We start from the raw sequence: 23,003 nt of genomic DNA, 5'->3' as shown, positions 1-23,003 counted from the left end.
GAATAAGAAAATTTATTATTCGAAACATCAAATATTGAAATAAAAAGATCAAACACTCATCAAAGTGTTTTGCTGCTTGAAATAAGATGGGGAAATATACAATTATGTCACTAAAAATGTATTTTTTTTTCTTGAAATAACATAGAAATAAGCAAATATATCATTCAAAAATATCAATTATTTTTGCTAAGTGTTGCCTCATTCCTGTCGGAAGTAATGTAAGAGACTCTTGACTCATCTCAGCGAAAGTGAACATTTTGAAATTGGTGGTACTCGGAATCAAACAAGTTCGTGGTAGTGAACTGTAGTAAGGAGCGACCCGGCTCAATAGTAATCAAAACTCTAAAAAATGGAATTTTGATACCAATGGCTACATCAAAATAATTGCATTTTAATGCTGATTTTAAATATATAAGTTTCATCAAGTTTAGTCTTACCCATCAAAAGTTACGAGCCTGAGAAAATTTGCATTATTTTAGAAAATAGGGGGAAACACCCCCTAAAAGTCATAGAATCTTAACGAAATCACACTATCAGATTCAGCGTATTAGAGAACCCTACTGTAGAAGTTTCAAGCTCCTATCTACAAAAATGTGGAATTTTGTATTTTTTACCAGAAGGCAGATCACGGATGCGTGTTTATTTGTTTGTTTTTTTTTTTGTTTGTTTTTTTTTCTTTTTCCCAGGGCTGATCGTATCGACCAAATTGTCCTAGAATGTTGCGAAAGGGCTCATTCTAACGGAAATGAAAAAGTTCTAGTGCCCTTTTTAAGTGACCAAAAAATTGGAGGGCACCTAGGCCCCCTCCCACGTTAATTATTTTCCCAAAGTCAACGGATCACAATTCTGAGATAGCCATTTTATTCAGCGTAATCGAAAAACCTTATAACTATGTCTTTGGGGACGACTTACTCCCCCACAGTCCCCGTGGGAGGGGCTACAAGCTACAAACTTTGACCAGTGCTTACATATAGTAATGGTTATTGGGAAGTGTGCAGGCGTTTTCAGTAGGATTTTTTGGTTGGGGGGAGGGGTTGAGAATAGGTGGATAGGCTGGGGGAACTTTCCATCGAAGAATTTGTCATGGTGGAAGAAAATTTCCATGAAGGGATCGCAGGATTTACCAGCATTATTTAAAAAAAAAACAATGAAAAAATAAATACGAAAAAGTTTTTTTCAGCTGGAAGTAAAGAGCAGCATTAAAACTTAAAACGAACAGAAATTATTACCCATATGAGGGGCTCACCTCCTCCTAATACCCCGCTCTTTATGCTAAAGTATTTTTAGTAATTTCAACTATTTATTCTACGGCTTTTGTGATTCAGGGGTCATTCTTAATGAATTGGGACAAAATTTAAGCTTTAGTGTAAAGAGCGAGGTACTGACGAGGGGGCAAACCCCCTCATATATGTAATAAAAACATGAGAATACAAAACTTCTTTACGTAAGCTAATTTATAAGTTGCGTATATCTTTTACTAAAAAAAAAGATTCGTAAAAAATTAAAAGTTCTAGTTGCCTTTATCTTAATTAACCCAAAAATCGGAGGGCAACTAGGCTTCATCCCCCGCTCTTTTTTCTCAAAATCATTCGATCAAATTTATGAGAAAGCCATTTAGCAAAAAAAAAAAATATGCAAATTTCGTTTTAATTATTCCTCTGCGGAGAGCCAAAATCAAAACATGCATTGATTGAAAAACGTTCAGAAATTAAATAAAAAAAAACGAGTTTTTTAACTGAAAGTAAGGAGCAAAATTAAAACTTAAAACGAACAGAAATTACTCCGTATATGAAAGGGGCTGCTTCCTCACATACGCCCCGCTCTCTACGCTAAAGTTTTTTACTGTTTTAAAAAGAAGAGTTGAGACAAAGAGTCAAACTTTAGCGTAAAGAGCGGGGTGTTGGTGAGGAAGCAGCCCCTTTCATATACAAAGTAATTTCTGTTCGTTTTAAGTTTTAATTTTGCTCCTTACTTTCAGTTAAAAAAACTTGTTTTTTTTATTTATTCAAGTTATAATCCACGGAAAGACTAACATTCTACTTTATCTAAAATCAAATGTGATAACACATCGTAAAAGATGCATTATTGATAGTCATTTATATTAATTTTTAAGCTCATCAAACTTCCCAAGATTCTTATTGGCAATAAGAATAATAAATAAAAATAATTGAATATAGTCAAATATTAAAAGATGATTTTAAATCATTTTTAGAAAATTCTAGCACACCAAGTGGAAAGGATGATTTGATAACAAGAGTGGGGGGACTCAAGCAAAAACGTCTTAATACCACTGCATCACCTTTACCTGTTAGTATGCAAAAGGGCAGTGGGCACTTCACTACGTGTTTACGTTCCAAACAGTCGAAGTTTTGAACATGATTCTGTGCATATTGCTGAAGTGGGAGCTTTAAGTCCACCCACCACACTTGCTCAAGTCACTGGACTTAAAAAGAAGCTAGCGACAGAGTATTTACAGAACGAATCAAGTTACTCTCTACTTTGCGGTAGGCAGTATGGAAAAACTAGAGCCGTTTTCTCATTGCAAATGTTACAAGCCGATCTTCTGACTCTAGGCAAGATTCAACGGTGTCACAGTGGTCCATACTACACAGTCTACTTGCAATCATTATCTTTAGTCGCTAAGCATATGCCATTCTATTGCAGTCAAAGAGAGGTGATGAAGTTGCTAAAGCTGTTGAATCCATCCTTGAAAATTATTGTTATAGGAAGATTAAAGTGGATCGGGGTGGTGAATTTGTTAGTCCAAATATAAAGAAGATTTTATTAAAATATAATACAATATTCTATCAATGTCCAATACAAGCAGCATTGGTTGAACGACTGATAAAAACTATTCACATTTTTAATTTAAAGATATAGTACATTGAAAAATAATGCTACTTTTATTCATGATTTGGACAAGATCAAGTTTATTTATAATCAACATCCTCATCCATCACCATCCAGCTCTACCTCTCTGGAAGCTCATCGAAGTAATGACAATACACTTGACATGTTTCTTAAGCAATATTCCAATGACAGGAGGGAAGTGAAAAAGAAGGAATTAAATGTTGGTGATGGAAGTGAATCAATCGAAATACCAATATTTTTAAAAAGGGAAATTACTAATGGTCCACTGAGCTATTTAAACAGACCATAGTCTTCGACTCTAAACCCTTAACGTATCGTCTACGTGACATTAGAGATGAGTGTATTCTTGATGGTTTTTATGATTATGAATTACAAAAAGTTTAAAACAACGGAATGTATCAGATAGAAAAAATATTAAAGAGCTGTACTCATAGGGGCAAAAGACATTTGCTTTTTTGTTGGTTAGGATACAACTCTGATTTTGATTCTTGGATAGCCGCTGAAGACGTAGACAATGCCAACTGATTTCTATGCGACGTTTATGCTCAGTGTTTCTGATCCCTTCTACAATAATTTGAATAGAATAAGCGCTTTTAGGACAAAACTCTCCCTCACCATCAAATTCAATGAGGGAAGGTATGATGTTGCTTTTGTCAATTGTATTCTCAAAACATATGATGTACTAAGAAAAGACTGTATATATGAGATAAAAGTTAGACCAACCGATCAGCCAGTGTATCCGATTCCTGAGGAATAGATAAAATAACTTTAACTCTGACTAATACCCCCATCTCACCCTAAAACAAAAGGAATTAGGTAGTATGAATGATTAGTTTCGTGAAATCAATAAAAGGATATCTGCTCTTGAGAATGGTGCATTCCAGTTTAATAATTAAATGGAACATGAAAAGGTTTACATTAGTTCTCCCATTGACAATGAAAAGATTCATTTTAACGATAGCCTGAGGGATATTCTTGGCTTTAGCAATCTTTTTTACCAATCAATGGTATAAGTGCTGAAACCTTCAGCAGGATGAATCGTTCTATTTTTGCTGCGTATCCACCCGGTTTTTCCTTGGACAATTATATATATCTTTATGTATTCCTGGTTGAGACATAGAGACTTGATAATAGTATTGCCCTCCTCCTACGTGTTCTTGAAAGAAAAAACATCCACGATGACATCCATCACTACAACAAAAATCATCTTCAGTATATTCCTTTAAACACTTCGTATTTGGAGCTCTGCCAGTTAACATTAAGAAGTGAATTATAAACAAAAGGTTTGACTGTGATTACACGTTCTTTTTGACCCATTAAATGAAATGGCTAATAAAAAATTTATTTGTTTTTCATGATATTGATTGCCTTATTACTACTCTTAGATCACGACAATTGGGTCATAGAATAGACAAAAGAGGTCATAGAAGGCCGATCATTAATGTCAGGCTATGGTTTTGGCAATTGGTTTGCTGAGTTGTTTCGCTCTCAACTACCCCTGGATCCATATAACACGATAGGGACAAGATTTTGAAGAAAGTGTTGAACAAAATCTCAGGTTCAGCGCACAATCCCTTGGCAAGCAATGAAATCAAGACAAAGTGGAAAAGGTTTAAAAAGGTCGGGAAACACCTCAATCAGCAGTTTCTACTCAGGTCAGAAACGAAAGAAATCACTCTTGTCAAAGGAGAAAAAGAAAACCAACAAACAAAATTGTTATGATTTCTTCTCCTAGACAGAAATGACATATTTGCTCGTAAGGATTTTCATCCTATAGTCACGTCATCTCTAAATTTTTTCAATGCAGTAAGTTGGGTTGTCAATGTAAAACATGGCTACTGTGAAGAATTTTGCCAAAAACACCCGCGCTCCGAAAAACTGCGTACAACATACTACATACAACTGAAAAGCTACATATAATTTATTGTGATGACTCCAAAGTCCTATAGGATATTGAGAAATCTAGCGGTGGGCTATGATTATAGATCGAATGTTGATACTGATGGTAAACACACATGGGTGTTGAACAAGGAGTATCATTTAGTTGGTAAATTAATTTATGACATATCTAATATACGTCAAGGGATGCCTCCCAATCCTGAGGTTGACTTAAAGTCACAATTCGCTCCTTCCAATTTCATTTTGAGAAGAAAACTTGATGCAGCACCAGAATCTGTGTGTTTTCGTGTGTAGTTTCTCTCTCTCTCCCCCTTTCTCTCTCTCTCTCTCTCCCTCTCTCTCTCTCTCTCTCTCTCTCTCTCTCTCTCTCTCTCTCTCTCTCTCTGCCTGTGTGTCTAACTGTGTGTTTGTGCGTTTTTTATCTTTGTGTCTGTCGTTTTGAGTTCGTCAGTCCGACTCAATATCTTGGGTGTGTGTTAGTCTCTCTCTCTCTCTCTCTCTCCTCTCTCTCTCTCTCTCTCTCTCTCTCTCTCTCTCTCTCTCTCTCTCTCTCTCTCTCTCTCTGCCTCTGTATCTGACTCGGTAGGTTTCTTAGCGTTTTGTCTCTGTTTCTGTCTTTTTGTGTTTGTGTGTCTGACTCTCTGTGTTTGTGTGTGTGTTTTTGTGTCTCTATCTGTGCCTGTGTGTCTGACTCTGTGCGTTTTTGTCTCTGTGTCTGTCTTAGTGCGTTACGTTTGTCAGACTCTACATGTTAGTGTTTGTGAGTTTTGTCTCTCTCCCTCTCTCTGTGTCTTTGTGTCTTAATCTGGGTGTTTTGTCTTTGTTTTCCTCTCTGTCTGCTCATGTGTCTAACTTTGTGTGCTTGCGTGTGTTTGTTTTTGTCTCCCTCTCTTGGCTTGTGTTTCTGACTCTGTGTATGTTTTCGTATTTTTCTCTGTGTCTGTCTTTGTGTGTCTGACTCTGTGTGTGTGGTTTTGTATCTCTATCTTTGCCCGTGTCTCTGACTCTTTGTGTTTGTGTGTCTTTTGCCTCTTTGTGTGTCAGTGTGTCTGACTCTGTTTGTTTTTGTGTCTGTTCTTGTCTGTGTGTCTGTCTTTACGTGTTCGTGTGCGTGACTCAGTCTACTCGTGTGTGTTTTTTTGTCTCTCTCTCTTTTAGTAGGAAATTTTCATATATTTTAGAAGGTTTAAACATTAGAGGGGAAAGATATAAAACCCCTGAATTATGGGAATAAGGAAAAGGCTTATTCAAAAAGTATTTTAAATTCTATGCCCTTTTTACAATAAAGGGGATTTCTTTTGAAAATCACTGGAAATAAGGAGAAGGGGACGTGAACTGCCTTTGATTCATTCTAACAATTTGACACGTTCTAACAACGAAATAGAAAGTCCGGAAATTCAAAAAACAATGGTCTATTTTAGTTTATAGGCCTATTTTTATAGGCGACTGACTGCAAATGTTCTAGGAATAATAGTCTGTGCCAGGGGGTGCTATAGGCCAGCCAGAGAGCGTCACGGTGGTGTGAACTGTTTTTGACTATCACCTTTTAACAATGAAATGGAAAGTCCCACTGTTTAAATAAAAACAATGGTCAATTTTAGTTTATAGGGCTATTTCTGTTAGAAATCGGTTGAAAATGATCTTGGAATAACAAGGTGTGCCACAGGGTACCAGAGCGCAGCTACATAATGCCACGACTGTGAGAACTACCAGATGTCATCAGAAGAAACGTTATTGAGAATTTACTTTTAAGTTTAAGTGATAAATTTTAGTGTATTCTGTTGTATTGATACTTTTTGGTAGGAAAATTGTTGGAAAAATGGTTGCAAACTTTAAGCAAATACAAGATTTATCGATTGAAAGCTTTAGTTTTCTTGCAGTACTATATTTTTGATGTCGTGTCTATGCTTACAGCAAATCTTCTGGCATTTATGGAGACAATCCTTGATTGAATGGCTTTATAGTTGAAAATATCCTTTCCTAGCTATATAATATTGATTTCAGTGCCCTAAAAATAAATTGATTTACAATTGTTTGAGAATTTGTTATTAATAAAACTTGCAAATGTCCTTACAAATCTCCTGTTACTAAATGTCCTTGTCTTTATCTTTTAAACGTCTTGTTCCACGATGAATGTCTAATATATTTCACAGTTACAATTAAGGTATCATGTAGTCTATGTACATCTGTAGGAATTGGGTACACTCGTTCAAGATTGTCTCTAATATGACTTTAAAATTATGTGTAGCGAAGAGGAAAAGACAGACTAATGACCGTATAAGAAGGCGTTGGATCTTAGCGTGCGCTTGGGAACAAACCATTGCGTAGAAATTATTTCCAAGAACATAATATTAGGAATGATTTGTCAGCTTTCTAAGGCACCACTCTTGTGGAGATATCTCTGGTCTTATGTTCGATTCCTACAGCAGACAAAAATCTTTGATGACGGATTATAAAGAATCTCTGAGGAAAAAATCTTGAAAGAGAAAAAGATCTCGAAGAAAATGTACTTAAACGAAAGAAATCTAAAAAAAAATGTCTTGATGAAAAAAAGTTTGAAGAAAATGTCCTAAAAACGGTTTGAAATGTTCTGAACCATCTTGAAAAACCCCCTGAAAAAAGAATGCCTTGAAAAACGTCTTGAAGAAAAATGTCTTAGAAACGTCCTGAAATGCCTTGAAACGTCTTAAAAAACGTCTTGAAGAAAAATGTCTTAAAACACGTCTCGAATGTCTTGAAACGTCTTGAAAAACGTCTTGAATAAAATATCTTAAAATTTCTTATATTTTAAGAAATGTATTAAAATTTCTTTAAAAAAGCCTTGAAGAAAATTGTCTAAAAATGTCTTGAAATGCTAGAAGAAATCTTGAAAAACGCCTTGAAGAGAAATGTCTTAAAAAAATGTCCTGAAATGTCTTGAAACGTCTTATATAAACTACATAGGTGCTCATTTGATTAGAAATTAAAGATTCTAGAGCCCTTTCTAAGCGTTGAAAGCTGTTGGATGGTAAGGAGCCTCCCTCCCATGCCATTTTTAACACCCACCCCTGAAACAACCAAAGATATCTAAACAAGACATACACATTTTTTCTCCAAAATGGTCAAAAGGTTCCATAAATATACCCCAGGGATGACATGATCATCACCAACCCTGTGGAAAGGGCCGTAAATATTGTAAATTGGTAGTTGTGTTACCATGCGTTATATAATTTTAAAGAGAAACTGGTGCAATATCTCAGGAACCTCTAAGGGTAAGGGTCTAAGGAGTTGTTGAATTAAATCAAAAGACACTATGTTCATCCAGATTGCCAAGAGGTCATACCTCAAATATTGCAGAGACAGCTATAGAAATTAAATTTAAATGTTTATGTAACATAGAGAGAAATGCTACACTAAATCAAGATATAGTATGTGCATCCAACTTTCCAAAAGGGGTATATCTACAAATTTCTGCAAACGGCTAATAATATTAAGTTAAAACTTTCAGGGAGTATTAAGGGGTTTATCAAACTAAAGGACAACGCTAAAATAACAAACTAAAATAAGACACTATGCGCATCCTCGTTTCTGCAAGAACTTACAGACATAATACTGCGGACAAATCAGTTTTGCTCTGAAGCTTTTTGGAAATGCTAAAAGGATTTTTAGCTAAATTAATAGGCACTATTGGCACCCTGGTAGTCAAAACGGTGTATCTGGAATAGCTAAGGAACAGCTACGGATATTCAGTTGAAACTTTCTGATAATGTTCCAATAAAAGAGAACAACAATTTATCAATTATAGACGTAATTTAGGTGGCCAAATAATGTTTTTCTTTTCAAACTTGAATCGAACAAAGTTTACCACAATCAGCTGAAAATCCCCTTCCCTTAAAGTTCTAAAGGCCAAGGCGTCACTTGTGCTCTACTGAAAATCAATGATCCCCATTGCACTGTTTAAATAATTTTAAAGCATATTCAGTGAATTATACTTTTTTAACACTTAATACATACAAAAATATACAAATTAATAAACAAAACAAAAGAAGAAAAGAACATAATGTTAGGAAAAACAGTGAAAACAAATACAAATAAAATCCGAATTTGCGCTTTCATATCTGTAAATCCTTAAAAAGGGGAAACAAAATATAAATAAAAAGGAAAGCTGTATTTTATTCAATTAAAATAATTTACTTTTTTAGACATAGCAGTTTTCCTCGATAGATTTGTAGGCTAGAATTCTGATGGCCAATCTTTTTTATTTTCTGTATGCTCTCCGATTTCGTTAGCTCACAGGCCAGAATTCTTACGGTCTCTTTTTTCTTGACGAATTCGCAAGACATTATCACATTATTGTGTAATGTGCAATTTTATTTCTATAGATAAATGAAGAACTTAGAGGAACTACAAAATATGTTATCTCCCATGAAAAAAGGAGATATTACTCGGAATCAAGTGGGGCAATGTGAAAGGGGAAACCGTCCCCTTGTTTCCTTCAAATGTTGCCCTTGAAGTTACAACTCAAATGTCTTTTATTTAGGAGGAACTGTGCCAAAAGGTTAACTTGGAATTGCTGTATGCTTATTAGAATGTAAGAAACACAGCCTGATAGGAAATATTAGTATTTTATATACGCAAGGTCTTCGAAAATATTGAACTGAAAATTTTTGCCCTTTCAAGTCTTAATGAAAACTTTGTATTTTAAGTAAATCCACCTGGTTCATCAAAGAATTGCAATAGAGAATATAGTTTCTAAATTAGCGTTGTTCTCATTAAGACAATTTAAACTCTAGGTGATTGAGGGGATAAAAGCTCCCTTATTTCAATTATAATCAACTTGTATTTAAAGTTCTGACAGAATTGGCAAATTTCAAGCAAAAGATTTGCTTTTATTTCGAAATCCCAATTTAAGTGCCTCATAAGTGAAGAAAAAAAAAACTATCCTGGGAATTTCACGGTTGAAAGTCTGAGTAAACTTTGACAGAGGCACTTATTCACTAAGAGTTAAAGCGTGAATACTGATTAATAACTTAACTGTCATTGATTTCATTAGGGTTATGAATACATAACTCTGCTTGAAATATGTCCTCTGCTCCTACTTTCCTAAGGAAAATGTAGTGTACTAAGCATAATGAAAAAAACGAAAAACTAAACAAACAATTCTAAAGAAAATTAAATTTAAAAAAATAACTTTTTTTAACTGAAAGTAAGGAGCGACATTAAAACTTAAAACGAACAGAGATTACTCCATATATGAAAGGAGCTGTTTCCTTCTCAACGCACCGCTCTTTATGCTAAGGTTTGACTCTTTCCCTTAATTCTACTTATTTAAACAGTAAAAAAACTTTAGCGTTAAGAGCGGGGCGTTGAGAAGGGAACAGCCATTTCACACACGGAGCCCTTTTCATTGCCCTTTCACACCCCTTTTCATACAAGGCCCCCTGAAGCTCCAAAAATACAAAAAACACAAATAATTTGGGTACAAAATTGGCTGCGTCCCGTTTCAATTAAGAAAAAAATTGATTCTGATGCTTTTCAAACTGAAAGTGTTAGGATTAAACAGAATGTCTATGAAAAACATGCGTCCACTTCAGTAAAGAAAACAACACTGTGACGTGCATTGTTTAATATCACCTTCAGCTATTCCTTTCTGCTTTGATAGGGGTCAATTTTCTCAAAACAGAAAGTGATAGAACTAAGTGGTCGTTTTGATAAAACTTTATAGTGTGGAAATATTGGGAAGTAAAAGATAATTCGGCTTCGTTTAGGGGTTTCTATTAACTAATTCTGTCTTTGGCGCAGACTGTATTGGGGAATCAGGCGCTTTAGAATTTTTATAAACGGCGGTCTTCTTCATACAAAGAACCATGATACTAAATTCGTCATTATAAAAAAAATATAATATATCTCTTTTAGTAGCAAATATGATTAGCATATAAATATTATAATTGAAAACGATTGTCATTGCCGTATTTTTTGGGGACTTCGTCTCGTGGCAAAAATTTCCTTCCCTCTATATTCCATCCGAATGTATCACTTTCACCTTGCAATTACACAATGTATAAAGCCATAGGGATTCAGAAAAATTGAATGGTTTTGCAAACATTTGAGCTCTAAAATAGGCCAAGTAATGAACTTTTTTCCCATTGTTACCTATTTGTAAAAGATATCTCCATATTATTGATTGCAGATGTTAAGGTTAAGGTTCTGATCATGTCTCTTCTAAATCACTATACGATTTTTAATTATTTTTTTGTAAGCTGGAAACGTTAGGAATATTGTTGAAACCTCTGGAAAAAGTGTTTAAACCCATCATCCCAGAAAACCACTAGTGCTACCAACTGGCAATCGTTTTGACAAATTTAACAAAAAGGGGTGTCTGAAATACTGAATTCAATGGTGTAATTTTCATCAAGATCGCATGTTTCCCCACTTTTTTGAACATCAGCCTTGTTTCTCAGACTCATAACTTTTGGTGGGTAGATTTGTAAATTTTATATTGTTGTAATTATAAAAAAGTAAGTTCTGTTTATGTATATATTGCTATTAATATCCTTTTTAAATTTTTTGTTACTATTTGCAAAAATCCTTCTTGCTTGTAGTTTGTTACCATGAACTGTTTGATAAACATTACCGCCGACAAAACTGTATCCTCAAAATAATTTTCTTATCTTATTTCTTTGATAATTTTGTTTATAAGCCACAGAACTAAAACGTTGCCTTCTTGAATTTAGTTTGATTTTTCACGGCTGTGTATTTTTAGCAATCCGTTTGTGTCAGATGATTTTATTTTATTTTATTTTTTTCTGTCAATTTCCAGGACACCGGAAACATAGCGATGAAACATACTACAAATACCTAAAATCTAAGGGTGCTTAACGAACTTCCGATTTAGATATCACTTTAAGCAGCTTATCAGCTAATATTCCATTTAGTTGACTGTCGGAAATTTTATCTGCTCTGTTAAGCTTTTTGGCTTTGGCCTCATAGAAGTGAAACAAGCGTAAAAAGGCTTTTTTACGCCTTTTCACAAGACGTAAATGCGTAAAACTGGACTTTTTGTTCAAGGAACAGTTAAAGTAAACTTTTTTTCTTAATTGCTTAGTTGATTAGATTTTGTGTCACCTGCTTGAAATATGTCAAGTAATGGGAAATAACATTTCTTTTAGACTACAGACTGTATTTGAAGATTTATTTACGATATCTTCATTTTATGCCTTAAAAACCTTTAGCATTACATTATTGCGATTCCTGTCAAAGTTCGATTATAGCATTCCAAGAAAAGCTCCCATTCCTAAACACAACTATTGCAATCACAGAATCACGTGCGAAGGGACTAGGGATCTGAATACTCTCTGGTGTTTTGATGAGTAAAAGCTCCTAACTACCTTCAGAAGTATTTTTGACTAATTGTTTTAACAGAATTTAAACAATAAAAAAAAGAATTAAAACTCAAGTTTTACATGATCTTTATTTTCAAGTTCAAATAATCCTCAACTTCTTTTTCCTGGAGCTTATTTAAAAGCTGGTATGTTATATGCGATTATAATTCCATAAGAATGTTGTTCTTATAGAAGTATTCTAGAAACGTATATATATATATATATATATATATATATATATATATATATATATATATATATATATATATATATATATATATATATATATATATATATATATATATATATATATATATATATATTTATATTTATATATACATACATTTTCCGGCGGAAGAATTTTGCATGAAAAACTTTCTACGGAGGATTTTTTCGTGGAGAGATTTTCCGCTGAAGGGACCGATTTCCTGGGTTTATTTGAAAAACTATCAGAATGAAAAAAAAAAAATTCTACAGAAAGTAGGAAGCAACATTAAAACTAAAAATGAACAGAAGTTATTCCGTGTATGAGGGGGACTGCTTCCCGTCGTTTACGCTAAAGTTTGACCTTCCGTCTGAATTTCCTAAGAGCGATATCTGAAACTAAAGAGCTATGTAATAGGAATTACAATCATCCTTCAAAAATTATCAATAGACTTTAGCGTGAAGAGAGGGGTAATGAGGAGGGGATAGCCCATCTTATACACGGAATCATTTCTTTTTTTTAATTTTCGATGTTACTTTTTACTTTCAGTAGAAAAAACTGTTTTTTTTTTAATTTAATAGCATTAAGAAGAAACAGGAATTAGATAGATAGATATATGTTTTAAATGAAAGTAAATAGCAACGTAAAACAAATATTGCCGTTATAAGCAGGATGAGGGGGCTGGCGTATCACCTAGTCTTCCATTCTTTTTACTAAGGTTTCAATATACTATAGACAGTGAATGTACTCTCAATAAACCTAGGCTTAGCTTCATTGTAAAGAGAGGGGGGCTTAGTGCTTGGCAGTCTCCGTGGTAGTTACGGTAATCTCTGTTTGTTTTAACTTTTAATGTCGCTCATGGACGTTGAGATCAGTGGCAGCAAATGAACCGAACTTTTGATGAAGGATTTGAAATCCTAATTTGGAACTGAGCTAGAAATCGTTGCTATCTCTTACTAAGTTGCCATAAATACTCTCAAAAGAAAGTGACGTTCCAAACATTAATATGAGCTCCCTTGAATTGAAAAGTAGTTAAGATTCAATTGTTAACCCAAATAAATATTGTTTAATTGTGAATGAAGAATAGTATTTATAGGATTAGCTTATCGGGATGCGCTCGTATTTTTTCCTGGTGTTTTGCTTATTAGTCTTTTTTTTCAGAGTATGTTTGCTGAATAGTTTTACTGACAGCCATGAGCTAGGACAGCTGAAGAAAATTATCAAGGAACAAGAGTTCTACCTAAAACAAGAGAATCATCTGCTTCTCTTCATGCATTCCACTTATGTCCGGATGCAGCTGGAGCGACAGCGCTCTCGAAGGGCACAGCTGTCGCAGAGACCACTACACAGGACGTTCAAAAAACGGATGAGAACTTGTTGTCGCCAGCTAACGGCTTTTCTTTTCAGTCAAGTGGGGATATGCTCCCTTCTTCTGGGATATACTGTCGTTGGAGCGTTCAGTTTCATGGTAGTCGAAGAGGGTGTAGCCATGGAAATTGCACTTCAAGTTGAAGGTATCTTTTGCAATATATCTTAACTTGAAACACAATGAAGGAATAGTAGCATGTCTAATTAGGAATCCAGCTTTTTAATTACTTAGTTAAATAATTTCTGTAAGCTTCTTCGTAGTTCTAGTAAAAAGCTCAATCATTTTAGCATGATTGCTATAAGTACGCATTAGTCTTTAACTAAGTATTTCATGCACAGCAAAAATGAAGCATTACATGTAGAGGATTAGAAAAAAAAGTTCTAAAATTGAAGATTTATTTTTTGACAAGCAGCTGGGTGGTATCCAAAAAATTATTCGTTCAAGTGTATTGAAGCTTAAAAGTTACAAAAAAAAAAAAAAATCTATTTTTACTATCGGAAAACTTGACGAAACCAAGGAAAACATTTTTACAAAGAGGAAAAAAGAAATTCAAACCTTCTCCGCACTCGGTTACGCTTATTGCAATCATTACAATTTTTTTCAATTCTTATGCTATGTTCAAACACATAGGATTTTGACAAAATCTTCTAGGGATTTTGAAAAAAGTTCATTATAATAAGCTTAAGTGAAGGCGGAAGGCGTTTGCTTATCTCTTGTTTCCTCTTTGTGAAGTACTTTACTTGGCTATGTTAAGGTGTAAAAATTTTAAGACCTAGGTGCACAAACCTTACAGCTTATTATACAAGGTGTAAAGCAAAGTGAAGACAAAAACAAGGTGTACTTTTTTGTATTAAACTTTAGCGTAAATAGTAAGGTATTAAGGAGGGGACAATCTTCCTTAAAGGAGGGGACATGAAAGAGATTTTGATAAGTTTCTCAACGCTTCAAAGCATGAAATTTGAGCTTGCGCCTATTGCTAAGACAATCGGAAAATGTACGTCACTAAAACCCTCGTGGAAGAATGAAAATTATAGTGTCCAATTTCTTTGATACATCGTCGGTGTCAAGTGGAAACTGCGTATCTAGTCAAATTTGTAATTTTCACTTTTTGACACAGTTCTACTCGCCGACAGATTCTGCGTCGAACGGTGCGTATCTCGGTTGCTTCCGACTCATAGTTTCTGAGACACAACCAAGCTGGAAACCATGTATCTCGGAGCTTCCTCCACACAACATAAGTTGCCTCCTGAAAAATGAGTCGTTAGCAGTGAAACAACAATAACACAATCACATGTAAGATAGTTATTGCTCCTACTAAATTGCTGACGTTAATTAATAGATTTTTAGGCAAGCGTGTTGATTAGTAAAAAGGGTTATATTATAACCCTTGTATATTTCATATTTCAGTCGAGAATAAAATTCTAGGCTCATAGTGTTGACTTGTATTATATTTCCTGATAGGAATGAGGTATTTCGTCTCTCACAGAGTTTTTGTTCAGAGAAATTTGAATCCCTTAATGACAAATGTGGTTGCGTAGCATGTTACATTTGTGTTTTGTTTACTTTTGTTTGAATTAAAATGGAATAGTTGTGGTCATCAAGTCATGGCTAATTGTAGAAAAAGCCAGGACAGATAGTCCAATCGAGTGAGAAGCAAACCTAGCATTAATCCTCCCCCTTGCTAGAAGTGTATGAAAATGATGTTAGTTCATTTGTTAATAGATATGCCTATCTATTATCCGTCCATGCGTCATCGCTAGGGCAGTAGAACCAAGGTAGAAAGTCATAGAGCTAAGGTAGTGGTAGAACCTATAATTTTCCAAGTGTTTGGTTACTTTGGGACGGGTAAACGGTGGAAGTAAGTGTGCCTCTCTTATTGGACCAATATTTGTTTGCTATCTTTTAGCAAGTCACGCCTGCCTAGAGTCTCAGTCAGGTTGACCAATAGTTTAAAATTGATATAGGACTATTAGATTACCTGGAGTGAGAGGTAAACAGGAGACGCCTACCAAGGACTAACCAAGGTAGATAGTCATAGAGCTAAGATGGTGATAGAACCTACAGTTTTCCAAACGTTTGGTTAATTTGGCACGGTTAACTTGTATTTGATTGTAATTTTTTTTCTTCAGTGGCCATGACGCCAAGAAGAAAGAAGCCCCGTTTGACCGAGGCGGAGATGAAGACTCTGATGGGGACTAACAGCAGCTCCGAGTATATAATCCACAATTCTTCGGGGTCAAACTATATTCCCAGTAATGACGACGAAGCTGAGCCACCTCAACTGGTACCAAAGAGCTCTGAACCAAAACCCAAGGCTCTTTAGTCCTTTTTGAAAGACTTATCTCAGCAACTAGTTTTGGAAATACCTGAAGCTAGTCCTTCGAGTGGTGAAGGTACCAGCAATGAAGCATTTGACTCAGAAAGTATGGAAGTTGATAAAACTGGGCTTAAAGAATCCAGAGAGGCAACCTCAGACGAGGAAGAAGCTCCTCTTCCAGACCATGTGTCTGAATCTGCTTCAGAAAGTTAGGGAGGTCTTCCACTTTAAAAGAGCGTGAAAATAAAAGCAAGGAAAGAAAAATATCGAGAGATTTAGAAAAAGAATATAAAAGAGAGCCGAGAAAAGGTGGTGGAAAGACCATGGCAAGAGAAATGAGGCCAAACCCCTGTTTTTCAGATAACTCAAGGTGTAAGGTTTGCAAAACTTTCTCAGATGAACAAAAAAATATGAACTTTGTGTTCTCTTGAGAGCTTGGAAATACAATCAGACAGAAATTTTGGTTGCGTGGCCACCTCCCATTGTGAACCTGTTCCAGAGCAAACTCTAAAATCAGAAACAAGAAAAAAGAACACTGTTAGGTACTTTATGCCCCATGACAATGAAAACAAGAAGAAAGTTTATCTGAAATTCTTTTGTGCAACCCTTGATCTTGGGGAGTTTGCTGTCAGAAATGCAGCTAAGAACAACGATCTGGGATTTTCTAAAAGAAAGGATAAGAAATCAGACCCTCCTAAAAAGATACCCAGGGATGTATATAAGCATGCTTTTACCCATGGATGTCATCGCTGCAATTCTTTATACAACGAAGAAGCATCTTCCTCAAAACTTCAAAAATAAGTCGAACCTTTTCTGGCTGTACACCGAACACTGTAGAAAAATTAAAAAGCCCATCTTTTTGCGTGGGACCTTCATGAACATCCTCAACGAGTTTGACTTCAGTGTTTGACTCGTTTGACTCTGCGAAATGATGCAGTGAGCCCAGAATATGACAGAAAGTGAAAAGTTGGCTTACACGAACCACTTAATAGAGAAGGAGACAGCCAGGCACTATACGGAAGCCACCCGCCAACGTGCTGAAGCTGACCAATCTCACGTTGATTCATGCTTTGATATAGAAAAAGTACTTAGCACACCACACGGAGAAGGAATGTTGATTGGATTCTCTCGAAAATATGCTTGCTACAATTTTACAGTTTACGAGAATGTGACTAAGAATGGATATTGCTTCTTTTGGCAGCAAAAGAATAGAAAATGAGGGGCAGACGAAATAGCAACTTGTCCTTCGCGGTGGATTAGAGAATTTGATAGTAGAGGTACTGTTAAGGCAGTAAGCCTGTCCTGCAACTGCTGCAGTGGTCAAAACAGAAACCGCCAAATGCTTGCGATGCTCTTTTCAACTCTCCAGCAGTGTAAAAGCATACAAATACTTGAGCTGAATATCCTTCTTTCGGTTCATTCGCTAATGACTGTAGACAGCCTGCATTTTGCGATTGGAAACGATGTAAGAGGAATTACAGTGTACGTGCCAAGTCAATAGATGACTCTGCTATCAACTGCAAGGAAAAATACAGCTCCCTATATTGTCGAGGTACTGACTGTCAAAGGCTTTGTAGACTGGAAGGCAGCTCAAGACACCACCATCCCATCTGCCATGCGTGATACAAACAAAAGTAAAATTCCGTGGAGTAAACTGAGGTCAGTAAAGTTCACAAAAAATACGTCAGTTGTAAAGTTTCACACTGGCTTCATGGAAATAGATGAAAGGCAAGCTCAATTTGGTCATAAGAAGCAAGTGCTAAAGGCACCTTACGCTAAGAAAATCTCGGTTTTGCAATTGAAAAAGAAGAACCTTGTGCCCCTTTGAAGAAGAAGGTGATCCCACCGCCATTCCATCATGAATACGAAAGTTTGAAAACTTCGAAGGGTGTGAAAGAGGTCCTTCTTGAGACTGATGAAGATTAAGAAGCGGGAGAAGAAGACGAATCGTCTGAAAAATAGCCGATGGCTGAGTGATTTACAATCTGTACTTTCTGTATTCGAGTTTTGGATAAAAACAGTTCGGCTGAATTGCATGGTTTCACGAGATACGTGTTTCCACTTGACACTCTGCCATAAGGCAATTAGAAATTTTGTCAAGCGGATACTCCTTGTCGGTGTTTCTGTCAGAACTGCTTTAGTTGAGCTGTTTTGGTACTTCCTTCGAGATCTGCCGTATAAAGTTGAGTATCTAATGTTAACGTTCCCACAGCACAACTACTAGCGAGAAAAAGTTATTATGTTTTTTTACCTCCTGAAAACTTTGAAAAGGGAGATACGTGGTTTCCGCTTGACATCGAGGACATTAAATTTCCTACAAAAACCTCTTGACGCTCTATTTCAAACACAAAGAAGTGAAGATTCTTGCAATAGTCAAATGCTAAGGTGAAAATTACCTTTAGAAGATGAATTTTCCTTGCTTACCTTGAAAGGCGTATTTCCATATTCATATCTAGATTTTTTGAACGAGGAAAATATTACCTATAAAGCAGGTTTTAAATAATGATCTGGTCTAAAAACAAATTTCTGATGAAGAACATTATTTCTATAAAAAAATGGGCAAAATTTGATTGTAAAAATTTATGGGATTACACATCGTTATATCTTGCCTCATTAGTGCCACAATCCTTGATACTTATAAACTTGAACACAACTGCTTCGTAAGCACTTTATCCCTTGTAGATGTCATGATGCTATAATGATGCGGCCCAATAATATAAATTTAGCCAAAGATCACAAATTATACCTTTTTATAAAAAGGGCTATTTATAAGGGAAGTTAGTTTTCACAAAGATCAGTATGAAAAATGTGATCCTAGCCCCAAAGAAAACCAAATTTATGAGCTCTGTCTTGAGGCAAACGCTCTTTCCGCACAATTTATGTCAGCCTCCTCAAAGTACACCAGTTTAAAATCCTTGAAGAGAACGAGGAATATGATCAGAAGGACTTTGGAAATCCCTCTATATTATGAAGAGTTCCCTCATCCAGTCTATGTGAAACAATTCAATTTGAAGATTTATCTCCCTGTAGTCAAAGACAGATCAAAGAAGAAAAAGTGATTTGGACCTTCACTGGAAAATTAGTTGTTTCTTTAAATGAAAAAGTCCAAGGCTTTTTCTTAGATTCAATAGTAAGAGACAAATGTCAAAGAGTCAAGTAGGTAAGTGAGTAAAATATTGCACCATACCCAGAAAGTTTACCAATCATAGCCACTAAAGCTAAGGCTACAAATATTAATCAATATTTCAGTTACCATGAGCTAGCGCTCGTTCTTTATTATAAATATTTTTTACAAACAAATTTTTAGCTACATCAATTTACTTTAAAGTGAGCCATTAAGCAACTCTCTACGATGTTCTAGTGCTAAACTATCTGAGAAGAAAAAAAAATGCCGTATGTGCAGAATATCGTGGTTGCAGCCAGTTTTCTTGATTTTTAAGCCAGTATATTTTCCTTGTTGTTTTCAAACAGTTCGTGGTAACGAACTGTTGTAAGGAGCGACCCGGCTCAATAGTAACCAAAACTCTAAAAAATGAATTTTGATACCAATACCTACATCAAAAGAATCGCATTTTAATGCTGATTTTAAATATATAAGTTTCATCAAGTTTAGTCTTACCCATCAAAAGTTACGAGCCTGAGAAAATTTGCGTTATTTTAGAAAATAGGGGGAAACGCCCCATAGAAGTCATAGAATCTTAACGAAAATCACACCATCAGATTCAGCGTATCAGAGAACCCTACTGTAGAAGTTTCAAGCTCCTATCTACAAAAATGTGGAATTTTGTATTTTTTGCCAGAAGGCAGATCACGGATGCGTGTTTATTTGTTTTTTTGTTTTTTGTTTTTTTGTTTTTTTTTTTCTTTTTCCCAGGGGTGATCGTATCGACCCAGTTGTCCTAGAATGTTGCAAGAAGGCTCATTCTAACGGAAATGAAAAGTTCTAGTGCCCTTTTTAAGTGACCAAAAAAATTGGAGGGCACCTACACGCTAATTATTTTACCAAAGTCAACGGATCAAAATTCTGAGATAGCCATTTTATTCAGCGTAGTCGAAAAACCTTATAACTATGTCTTTAGGGACGACTTACTCCCCCACAGTCCCCATGGGAGGGGCAACAAGTTACAAACTTTGACCAATGCTTACATATAGTAATGGTTATTGGGAAGTGTACAGGCGTTTTCAGGAGGATTTTTTTGGTTGAGGGAGGGGTTGAGAAGAAGGGGATATGCTGGGGGAACTTTCCATCGATAATTTGTCATGGGGGATGAAAATCTCCATGAAGGGAGCGCAGGATTTACTAGCATTATTTAAAAACACAATGAAAAAATAAATATGAAAAAGTACTTTCACCTGGAAGTAAGGAACAGCATTAAAACTTAAAACAAACAGAAATTATTACCCATTTGAGGGGCTCACCTCCTCCTAATACCTCGCTCTTTACGTTAAAGTATTTTTAGTAATTTCAACTATTTATTCTACGGCTTTTGTGATTCTGGGGTCATTCTTAATGAATTGGGACAAAATTTAAGCTTTTATTGTAAAGAGCGAGGATCTGACAAGGGGGCGAAGCCCCTCATATATGTAATAAAAATATGAGAATACAAAAGTTCTTTACGTAAGCTAATTTATAAGTTACGTAAATCTCTTACTAATAAAAATATTCGTAAAAAATTAAAAGTTCTAGTTGCCTTTTTAATTAACCAAAAAATCGGAGGGCAACTAGGCTTCCTCCCCCGCTCTTTTTTTCTCAAAATCATTCGATCAAAATTATGAGAAAGCCATTTAGCCAAAAAAAAAAAAAAAAAAAATGCAAATTTCGTTTTAATTATTCCTCTGCGGAGAGCCAAAATCAAAACATGCATTGATTCAAAAACGTTTAGAAATTAAATAAAAAAAACAAGTTTTTTTAACTGAAAGTAAGGAGCGACATTAAAACTTACAACGAACAGAAATTACTTCGTATATGAAAGAGGCTGCTTCCTCATCAACGCCCCGCTCTTTACGCTAAAGTTTTTTACTGTTTTAAAAAGAAGAATTGATAGACAGAGTCAAACTTTAGCGTAAAGAGCGGGGCGTTGATGAGGAAGCAGCCTCTTTCATATACGAAGTAATTTCTGTTCGTTGTAAGTTTTAATGTCGCTCCTTACTTTCAGTTAAAAAAACTTGTTTTTTTTTTATTTAATAAAGCCAAGGAACGGTAAATTTCCTACATGCTGGTTTTCAAACAAGGCGGTTCAAATAGTGTATCTTCTGTTTTGATATGACTCTTTTTAGAAGTTATGGATTTTTATATATCTTAGTATTGGAACTGATTGTCTCTTACTAGAATGATTGCTAACGCTGTGACCCGGATCAAATTTTAGGAGATATGGGCTATTTTGTTTTTCACTATGACACGTGATCGTATCTTACTAGTATGCTAGCTATCACTGCAACCCGGATAAAACCCAGATTACAAATAGCGAAAAGTCAATGGCTTTTCTTCTTCGGAATAGTAAGAGATGACAATCAAAGAACAAGGCAGCTAACTAAAAATATGGAGTCCCAAAAAAAAAGGAGAACAATAGGGTTTTTTTTAAGACAGTGGGAAACAAATTAGAACGAATATTTCTGCCCTATGTCCAAGGGCCGTCCTCAGCAGTACAAATAAGAAAAAACAACTTACAAGAGGATAAAATCAATAAAACTAAAATAAACAGTTTTTCAAAACAGTTCTAGCATCCTTAACTCAGCGAAGTTTTGAAATATTGTTTTTGAAAAACTGTTTATTTTAGTTTTATTGATTTTATCCTCTTGTAAGTTGTTTTTTCTTATTTGTATTGCTGAGGACGGCCCTTGGACATAGGGCCAAAATATTCATTCTAATTTGTTTCCCACTGTCTTAAAAAAATCCCTATTGTTCTCCTTGTTTTTGGTGTTTGTGATGAAAGGCAGTGTTGTCTTCGTCATTATTTAATATATGGAGTGGTTTGATCTCTTTTTTATAGCAACTTTTTTCTTATTATTGTATCGGTAATCTTCATCATTATTATACTGTTTCTTTATATTTTGTTTAGCTCTCTCAATTGTTGCTTTTCTATAATCTTCATCATTCTGCTAACGCTCCTTGATCTTTTGTTTTGCTTTCTGAATCTTTACTGCTGGATACACCTTGTCTGTGAAATACCTTTGCTTTTCTCTTTTCAGGATGCTACACAACATTATGCTACTTGTTAATGCCCATAAAATCACGTGTCGAGTAGTACGAACCTATCAAAAAACAACACTAATTTTCAAATTTTCAGGTATTTTTCTAGTTTTAATAAGAAATTAAAATGATTGCTAAGACACGGTAAATATTTTTACAGTCCACATAATGACTTTAACGGTCCCTGAAATAAAAGTATTTTATTGAAAATTTTCAGGAATTACTCTAGTTTCAATTCACCAATAAATTTTTTGTTGAAACTCTATCGACTAAGCAAAGTATTTTAAAACTCCCCCTCATATTATAATTTAATGTGAAAAATTTTACGGAATTTTGCCCATGCAAACTTACTCGTTTTCAATATTGCCTTAAAATGAATAATCTTTTATACCGTAAAAGTCTCGGTGGCTCAGTTGGTAGAGCGTAAATTTTATAATTGTCGGGTCATAAGTTCAAGCCTAAAATAAACCATAGTATGATTCACTTTAGTATGGACTGGAATTCGTTCTTAAATATTAGGTATAGTTAAGTTGCACATACATGTTAGCTTGTCAAGCAGAGTAATTCAATACAAATGTAATCATATTTTTTTTTATTATTCTTACAGTTTTAGAATAAATGTGACGTATGAGTGCTTTCTTTTATCAATATGACAAAGAAATATGTCATTAATGAGACAACAAATCAAACATCTTTAGTTGGCTAGCATTCGCTGTTTCCAATAAGTGAACTGACCGCCCTTGTCTGATGCCAGAGCTTTTGATAAATTCCTCAGACTTTATTGACGTTTC

At 35.0% G+C, this 23,003-nt stretch overlaps 1 protein-coding gene across 1 annotated transcript in view; it reads left to right on the top strand.

The window, feature by feature from the left end:
- LOC136039264 (TWiK family of potassium channels protein 18-like) overlaps positions 1 to 23,003 on the top strand; it is a 113,599-nt gene that overhangs the window by 29,469 nt on the left and 61,127 nt on the right. Inside the window, exon 2 of the mRNA XM_065722840.1 lies at positions 13,498 to 13,850. Within this exon, the coding sequence (XP_065578912.1) occupies positions 13,607 to 13,850 (244 nt within the window). The 5' untranslated portion in view covers positions 13,498 to 13,606. The remainder of the gene's footprint in view (positions 1 to 13,497; positions 13,851 to 23,003) is intronic.

Source organism: Artemia franciscana, chromosome 2, assembly GCF_032884065.1.
Source record: "Artemia franciscana chromosome 2, ASM3288406v1, whole genome shotgun sequence".
In the NCBI taxonomy this organism is placed as follows: domain Eukaryota; kingdom Metazoa; phylum Arthropoda; class Branchiopoda; order Anostraca; family Artemiidae; genus Artemia; species Artemia franciscana.
The sequence above is the reverse complement of the archived record's forward strand: the minus strand, read 5'-3'. Positions and strand labels throughout refer to the sequence as shown.